Source organism: Gossypium arboreum, chromosome 1 (genome assembly GCF_025698485.1).
Source record: "Gossypium arboreum isolate Shixiya-1 chromosome 1, ASM2569848v2, whole genome shotgun sequence".
Lineage (NCBI taxonomy): Eukaryota > Viridiplantae > Streptophyta > Magnoliopsida > Malvales > Malvaceae > Gossypium > Gossypium arboreum.
This window is the reverse complement of record NC_069070.1, coordinates 7,231,517-7,240,523: the sequence shown is the minus strand read 5'-3', so window position 1 is coordinate 7,240,523 and position 9,007 is coordinate 7,231,517. Positions and strand designations below refer to the sequence as shown.

Below are 9,007 nucleotides of genomic sequence, written 5' to 3'. Positions count from 1 at the left end.
TATATCTTAATTCGATATCAGTGAAATTATTTAAACATTATTTTTTAAGAACTAATATTAATATAAATTTATTGTTTTTATATAAAATATTTATGTGGTATTTAAACAAAATCATTTCAACCAAAAAGAAATTAGATTGGCTTTTTTTCGTTGTCATGTTTATATTTATTCATTTAGTTTCCCCTATTTATTTTTTATTTAAGAACATGAAACAAACAATAAAAAATTCTAGGAATCTGTCAATGTCCAAGGTTGTCACCCAGTTCAAACCAGCTTGTGCCTTGTGAGATTTCTGCAGTCTTATCTGTATTTTTTTTAAACTGCAATGGGAACTGTGTCAAATTCCCATTGAGGTGCATAAAATATTCCCATTGGTTCACTTAGTGGGGCTCCTCTCACCTCTCTCTCTCTCTCTCTGTCTCTCTCTCTCTCTTGGAGTTCATCTTCAAAGTTCCAAGGTTCCATCTTTTCATTTTGATTCAGTTCTCTTAATTGATTTCTGATTTCTGTTATGCTTTGGCATTGATCTTTAGTTGTTTCCATAAGAACCCTGGATCTTCAGCTCCTATTAAGTACGAAAAAGATCCAACCTTTATTGTTCGGCTAATAGTTTTGAAAAGATGGGTTGTAAAGTATTTGGGTTTCTTTTCTGGGTTTCTTCAATCTTGTGTTTGCCATTGTTTGCTAGAGGGTTTACACCTGCAGACAATTACCTCATTGATTGTGGATCACTTACTAATACCACATTGGGTGATCGAGTTTTCATGGCTGATAACTTGGCCTCAAAGCTCCTTTCAGCATCAGGGAATATTGTTGGGAACACTTCTAAAGCTGTCACCTCCTCTGATGATTCTCCACTCTATCAAACGGTAAGGATCTTTACTGGTGTTTCTAAGTACACATTTCCAATTAGTCAACGAGGAAGACACTGGATTCGCCTTTATTTCTATCCATTTGTTCATGCTAGTTATAATATGAGTATGGCAAAATTCGATGTTTCCACTGAAAACCATGTTCTTCTTAGTAGCTTCAGTGTTCAATCTCTTGTTGTCAAAGAATTCTCTGTTAATGTAACCACCAATAGCCTTGCCATCACGTTCAGTCCTTCAGAGAATTCATTTGCTTTTGTAAATGCCCTGGAAGTTGTTTCAGTCCCTGATCAGCTCATCCCAGACTCCGCCGGCTTGGTTGAATCTTCAACCGGATTCCAAGGTCTAACGTGGCAGGCATTCGAGACTGTTGCTAGGATGAATATGGGGGGACCTACCGTCTCCTCCGAGAACGATACTCTTTCGCGAACATGGGTGCCTGATCAGCCTTTTCTTTTAGGAAAAAACCTTGCCACAAGTGTGTCAAAAATTAAAGCTGTCAAGTATGTTGATGGTGGTTCAACCCGAGAGATTGCTCCGAATACCATCTATGGTACCTGCACCAGGATGAACTCCATGAATGATTCCAATAGCAACTTCAATGTGACATGGGAATTCAATGTGGATCCTGGATTTCAGTACCTTGTTCGGTTTCACTTTTGCGATATTGTCAGCGAAGCTCTTAACCTGTTGTATTTCAATGTTTTTATCGACTCCTCAATAGTCGAGCGCGATTTTGATCTGAGTACGTACTTGGTTAACGTTTTGGCTGCTGCATACTATAAGGATTATGTCACAGGGCCAGCTACTAGCAATAAGATTCGAGTAAGCATCGGCCCTTCTAATATACATGGCACTTACCCAGATGCCATACTTAATGGGCTGGAAATCATGAAAATGAACAACTCTGATGGCAGCCTTTCTGGCTTGGGAACTGTCAACACTTCTAGTTCGAGTTCAAAGAAGAGAGTCGGTGCTATTGTTGGTGTGACCGCTGGGGTGGCTTGTGGAGTTTTGTTGGCTGGAGTTCTCTTTATGTATTGTAGGAAACGAAGACAATTATCACGTCAGAGGCTATCAAAGACATGGATTCCTTTCTCCATTAATGGGGGAACTTCCCACACTATGGGGAGCAAATACTCCAAAGGAACGACTACCAGTCTCATTTCTAATACGAACTATCATGTTCCATTTCTGGCTGTTCAAGAAGCCACTAACAACTTTGATGAAAGTTGGGTTATTGGGATTGGAGGATTCGGTAAGGTGTACAAGGGAGAACTGAATGATGGTACAAAAGTTGCTGTTAAAAGGGGGAATCCGCAATCTCAACAAGGACTTGCTGAGTTCCAGACTGAAATCGAGATGCTATCCCAGTTCCGTCACCGACATCTTGTTTCCTTGATAGGTTATTGTGATGAGAAGAACGAGATGATCTTGATTTACGAATATATGGAGAATGGGACGCTCAAGGGTCATCTCTACGGTTCAGGCCATCCAAGTTTAAGTTGGAAACAAAGGCTTGAAATATGCATTGGAGCAGCCAGAGGACTCCATTACCTTCACACAGGCTATGCAAAAGCAGTCATTCATCGTGATGTGAAGTCGGCAAATATCTTACTTGACGAGAATCTCATGGCCAAAGTTGCTGATTTTGGGCTGTCAAAGACAGGTCCTGAACTTGATCAGACCCATGTCAGCACGGCAGTTAAAGGAAGTTTTGGGTACCTTGACCCTGAGTATTTCAGAAGACAACAACTGACAGAGAAATCTGATGTGTATTCATTTGGTGTGGTCTTGTTTGAAGTTCTTTGTGCAAGACCAGTGATCGATCCCACTCTTCCAAGGGAAATGGTAAATCTAGCTGAATGGGCAATGAAATGGCAGAAGAAAGGACAGCTGGAGCAAATAATTGATCCTAGTCTCAAAGGAAACATCAGGCCTAATTCTCTAAGGAAGTTTGGAGAAACTGCCGAGAAATGTTTAGCTGATTTTGGTGTCGACAGGCCCTCCATGGGAGATGTTTTATGGAACCTGGAGTATGCTCTTCAACTTCAGGAGGCCGTTGTTCAAGGCGATCCCGAAGAAAACAGTACAAACATGATTGGTGAGCTTTCTCCACAAATCAACAATTTCAGTCAGCTTGATCCCACTGGTTCAGCAAAATTTGAGGTGTCAAGTGTGGATGACCTCTCCGGTGTTTCAATGAGTAAAGTGTTCTCACAGCTGGTGAAGTCTGAAGGAAGGTGATTTCGATGGGACCGAAAATCCAATGAATTAAGTTTCTCTTTTGACAATGCATACACTGTTTTATCTGATCCATTACAGCTTGCCAAATTTGAGTAGATAAACTGTTTTTTTTTTCTTTTCTTTATTTTGGTTAAAAAGGTGGGATTGTTTAAATTACTTTGGTTTTTTCGTTAGTAATGGTAGTATGTCATCTTGTCATCTTATACCATAATGTGATTTGTCTGGTTAGTCATCACTCATCAGACAAACAACTGCTCAAAATCATCTGTGTTCTAAAATGTTGTGAGGTCTTTCATGTACAGCAAGCTTCTGGGGTTCCTACTGAGCTTTAGGAAGATAAATGTGTGATATTTTATGACTTTTGCATGCAGAAAAAGTTTTAACTTTTTAATTTATTAAACATTTTTTTTGTCTCATTAAAAGGCAATATGGTCCAATCAATTATATTTTTATCATGCATGATTAACAACTAACTAAATTATGAAAAAAAAAAAAGATTTTGAATATCAAATATACGTTTTAGGTAGGATTGAGAAGCAAGCAATGGAAACTTTGTTTACTTCTTTCATTTTTACCTTTGTTGAAAGTAGTTTCCTGGTTTTGGTACATGGGCAAAGCCAAAAACTAGAGTTGAGTTGTCAAATCATAGCCTTGCTTTTGAAACTTGGTGAAAATTTCATACTTTTGTTGCAAGGAACTCAAGTACTCTGAGACCTACTCATGCAAACGTGATAAGATTTCTCATATTTAAAGAATGAAAATCATAATCATATAAGAACACATAAGCAACATTATTAGAACAGATTGCACCAACAGGCACAAATGATGATGGAGCATGAATGCACATGTACCAAATTTGCCACCAATTTTCTTGGATCTAGCCCAGCCTTGGAACTGTTGTAGGCTGGAAATGGGCAAAAGTCATTATGAAAGCCAGCCTGAAACAAGGGTTACATGATTCAGCAGGCAGGGTTTCTCTAGTTTCATGTTTATCTTTATTCTCCATTTATATAGAAGACAAAGAAAATACCAGTGTAAGAATCCTTTTCAGTATCTGACTGTCTGATCTGCGATATGTGTTGAACATAGGTGCCTGTACTCGAAAAAAAAAGAGTCGGAGGAACATAGGTTCTCTCTACTTTATTTAGAAACATTCACAGATTGTTTATATTTCATTACCTCATCTGCCACCTCCTCTGCTGTTTTTTTTTTTTTGGTCCCACATCCCCATCAATACTATCCATTCATTGTCATTCTTGATTTTAATATATATTAGATATATGCACATGTAGTTTTATTTATGGTGTTTTTCTTGTTTTTAAATGCTAAATTGGTCTTGGATAGTTGGATTTGAGAACATATGTAGCTGTCAGTTCTCTATAACAGCTTTACAATGAAAATGGAAGAATGCAACTTAGCCTAGAGCTACATCCGGCAGACATGATATATATGATACGAAAAAAAGAGAAGTAAAACACGATACGAACATGATACAAATATACGAATTTCTAGATTTTTCCAAGTTAACTAAAATCCACCTTTTCTTCCATCCTTTTCTCAGGAAATGTTGTACTAATAACAGTTTACCTGCTCTCACATCATCACCATAAGAAATTGCAATTATGTCACTGTCATCATGCTACTTGCTATATTTCTTTTGTGTTGCCTGTCCCACAATATTGTGGGGGCGAAAAAGAAAAAGTAAAGCCATAGGCAATCCCTGGAGATTTTGTAATAACTAATTTGTTCTTTATGCAAATAATTAGAAATATTATATACTTTAGTTTACCTACTTTAGTCTGCATCTCTTCACGCTAATTTTTAATTTGCATATAACTCAAGCAACTTCATAGGTTAATAAGAAATCCCCCATAATGGGTAATTAATTATATAATAACAATCCAATGATGTTTTAGCATCATAAATCATTATAGATTAACCCAAGAAAACTTGCTTTGTAAGTACCAATACTCTCTTTTGGTCACTTTTACACTAAAATTAGCTTTCATGATTGTTTATTTGCATGATTGATCCTCAAACCTCTTTTACTTATTTGTCTTTTGGATTACTTCTTAACTCATAATACTCCCCAACTAGTGGTGTCACCTTTCTTTTCTTCTCACCCCTTTTAGGAGATGAAATAGTAAAGAAACATAGAAAGTTATGAGATTAAAACTCCATGCCCTACAAGGCTGATAACTACATATATGCTAATCCACATTCTTTAGTTACGAATTTAAAATCATATGCACTGTAAGCGAATGAGGTTTTGGCTTAATGGTAAAGTTCAAGTTCTAAGAATTTTGAGATCTGCCTATGTAAATCATGTGTAAATAAGTTAGTTTAAGTTGAGTTACAAAACTCTATGCACTATAAGCGAATGAAACCTGGGCTTAGTGGTAAAGTTGAAGCTATGAGAACTTTGAGATCTCAAATTTGAGTCCCACTAGTATAAATCATGTGTAAATAAGTTAATTTGAGTTGAGTTAGTTCTTAAATTCGATACTTGTGAAGGATTTTGATAGTAATTGTTTATGTAGTTGTAAATTGTAACTTTAATATATAATATCATAGTCCAGCAGATGTGATGAAAGCTTATCTAGAATGGGAGAACCAAGGTATAGAGAGTATCATTTTTGTTTTTGTTTTCTAGCTTAGTGAAACTCATTACATAATTAAAAAATGGGGGGGGGGGAATAACAGAAAGTGCCGAGACAAACAAGAAATTGAACTTGCTGTTGTAGCCTGTATTCTGCTTCTGCCTGCTGTGCTTAGCTTGGCAATTGCAGATACGATCAGAAGCAGATAAAGACTTGAAATGTCAATAGCTAAGAGTTGTACAATGGTGGAAATGGATAAATTTCACAAATTATGATCTTTTTTTTCAACCAGATATATTAGCATATAGCCATTCCTTGGTAACAATGCTCTCTGCACTCTTACCCTTAAGTCATTAACAAAGAAAAAATATCATAAATTGAGGGGAAAAAAGAGGGTGGGAGGAGCCTTGAGGGCTGAAACTGATATATAAAAAAAAAAAAAAAGATGATCAACCTCCATGGTCAGCCACATCAACCTTGGTGGTACAGAACAAAAGCCGGCGAAACACAGCCAACAAAGCAGCACAAGAGACCACTTTGGCCCTTTTGAGTGCCACACATTTCTTCTTCTTGGCAACATTTTGGGGTTTCTTTTGCCTACTAGGACTCTTCACTTTTTCCATCTTAACCGTGCCAAAACATTTTGTTTGTTCAGGCTCAGTTTGATGATCATCACTCCTATGAAACGTGTAGCTCCTCAGGTACATTTGCCTGCATGAAATGCTATCAACGACCGTAGGATGTGCATGGCCGCCACGGCTGCCACCGTTAGAGCTCAGTGACCTTACAAACTCAGCATCTGATTCCGGCCACTTGTAGGCATTGGTTGGCCTGATTGGGACCTTAATATCATATATGCAGGTTGAAATACAGGTTGAGGCCATTGAGTGTAGGATTCAAGGGTTTCAACTTTCAAGCGATAAATATGTATAAACTTTATTAAAAGGCTTTAAGACTGGTTCAAATGGAAGATAACGGAGATACAAGGGAGAAGCTTTCGTGTAGGGGAGTTATAAATTGGTTTTTTTCTTTCTTTAATGTGAAATATGTAATGATTTGGCATTATGTGGTGAGCGTATGCATGGAAGAAAACGTTGTCATTTTTGGGTCCTTGTATTTTTAATGTTTCTGAATCTATTCAGCCAAGGACTATGCTGATAAACAAAGTAATTTGGTTATAGTACTAACTGTAACTGACCTGGTGTCATTTCATTGTTCTATGTTCCAACATTGTAGCTTTTTGTACGGATAAAGACTTCAAAATTTCATAAACTCTATTTTTTATTTACTAAAAAAATCTTATTAGATAATTACGCTTGAAATTCAATTGAATATTATTCATCAAATTTTTACTCAATACAAGTAATAAATACTTAGAATCTTCCACATTTGATTTTTGTTATCTGGAATTTTTTGGTAGTTTATATTGTGTTTGTTTTTATTTTGGTCACTCTTTTTATTTTATCATTCAACTTTTAAATACACCAACTGATTGAGTTTTAGTTCGATTGGCATGAGCATTGTTATCAATACAGATGATGTGAGAGTTCAAGTGTGCTAAGGTGCATTACCTTCCTATTTATGAGTTGGAAAAGGGTTATAGATAGTTTTAGTTCTTGTCTTAAAAAAGAATAGATAGTATCAAAACCTACAATGAAAATCTTTAAAAAAAAAAACTTTTAAATCCATATTTTCCTTCATTTTCTCTCTTACAACCCAAAAATCTTAGCCACCATCTTCCTTAAAAATGTTGTTGTTACTTCCATTGAATCACTGTCGGTGAGCTCAACAGTAAAAAGACATCCCACAAGCAGGCTATATTAATTGCATAATTAAGAGATCAAAGCATGAAAACTCTAAAGTTTTGGAAGTGACCTCACAATTTTTTAGGGTAGTGTTAGAGTTCACATAGACTTTAGCTGATGTAGTTAGGTAGTTAGCAAGAAGTTGTTAATATAGCTAACATTTGTTGAAGAGTTAGTTTAAGAGCAGTTATCCTAGTTTTCTATAAATATTATATGTACAAATGAACTAAGCCAGGTATTCATTCAAGATATAGAAATAGAATTGTTTCTTCCCTTTCACTCTCAAATATCAGAATAGAAGTCTAGCTACACTAAGTACTACTTATGCATTTCTAGCATCGTATCAGTTGCCTTGTGATCCTCGATGCTATGGCTGTCACGGACTCCACTGAATCTGCCTCAGTTGATGGTGGTTGTACTCTTTTCACTGGTGAAAAAGTTATATACTCATTCCCTCGGCATGATCTTGTGAAACTTGATGAAGGAACTTTCATTCAATGGCAACAACAGGTACAATTAATATTACGTGGATATGGTTTGATAGGATTTCTAGACGTGGCCTTACCTCCGCCAGCGAGGTTTATTCAATCACCGGATGGTTCCCTTACTCCTAATCCGTCCGTGTTGGTCTTCACGCAACAAGATCAGTTCCTCGCTTCGTGATTGCTTTCCACGATAAACAGCTCTTTGTTGACTTCTTTCACGGATGTCAAAATGGCCTGCGATATATGCACTACGGCAACAAGTCTGTTCACAGTCGACACCGGTGCTAAACAATCTAAGATTCGTCATGAACTTCATTCCTTAAAGAAAGGTATGCTTTCGATCAAAGATTATGTTGCTCGCATATAGAGTTTGTGTGCACTTTTGAAAGCCTCAGGTTCTTGTATTCCCGAGGCTGAGAAGACAGAAATAATGCTTACCGGATTACCTCCTGAATTTGATGCCATTGTCTCCTCGGTGTCTGTTTCGTCCAAGCCAGTGTCGTTTCAGAAGCTTGTCGATGCCTTGGTTGGGTGTGAGAACCGTCAGTTACGAGCGGTTCAAAAGGTGGCCTTGCATGCTAATCTTGTCGAGGGAGCTCCGTCGCAAACACTAAATGGCTCCGTCCGTGGTGGTCGCCCTCCGTCTGGTGGCCGTGGGAGAGGATTCTGGCCGCGCGTACAATGCCAAATTTGCAACAGATTTGGACACCTTGCTTAAAGGTGCTATTATAGGTTTCATCGTGACTTTGATGACTTGCTAGCGATGAATCGGGTGCCGCGAGAGGGTGATCAGCTCACGCATCATGTCTCTGCACCGCAAGGAGGATTTGTTAAAGGATGGGGTTGGCCTTCATCTCAACAAATAAAGTTTACCCACCCGAATGGCCAAAATTATTTTGGTCAAAATCAATTTAGTCAAAATTTCTTTCCAACTGGAGCAAATGGTCACGTGGGTGCATTAATTGAGAATTTGGCTCCTCCAAATCTGAATTAGTATCAAG

The 9,007-nt window shown here is 37.5% G+C and overlaps 2 protein-coding genes across 2 annotated transcripts; one reads left to right on the top strand and one right to left on the bottom strand.

Moving 5' to 3' along the window:
• The first annotated feature begins 202 nt into the window (after positions 1–202).
• On the top strand, positions 203–3,492 carry LOC108464597 (receptor-like protein kinase HERK 1). The gene has a single exon (XM_017764962.2). The coding sequence runs from the start codon at positions 621–623 to the stop codon at positions 3,114–3,116; it is 2,496 nt and encodes an 831-aa protein (XP_017620451.1). The 5' UTR covers positions 203–620; the 3' UTR covers positions 3,117–3,492.
• Positions 3,493–5,970: 2,478 nt separating this feature from the next.
• LOC108462745 (uncharacterized) lies at positions 5,971–6,854 on the bottom strand. Its single transcript, XM_053026679.1, has one exon. It carries the CDS (start codon positions 6,598–6,600, stop codon positions 6,166–6,168), a length of 435 nt encoding a protein of 144 aa, XP_052882639.1. The 5' UTR covers positions 6,601–6,854; the 3' UTR covers positions 5,971–6,165.
• Positions 6,855–9,007: the final 2,153 nt, after the last annotated feature.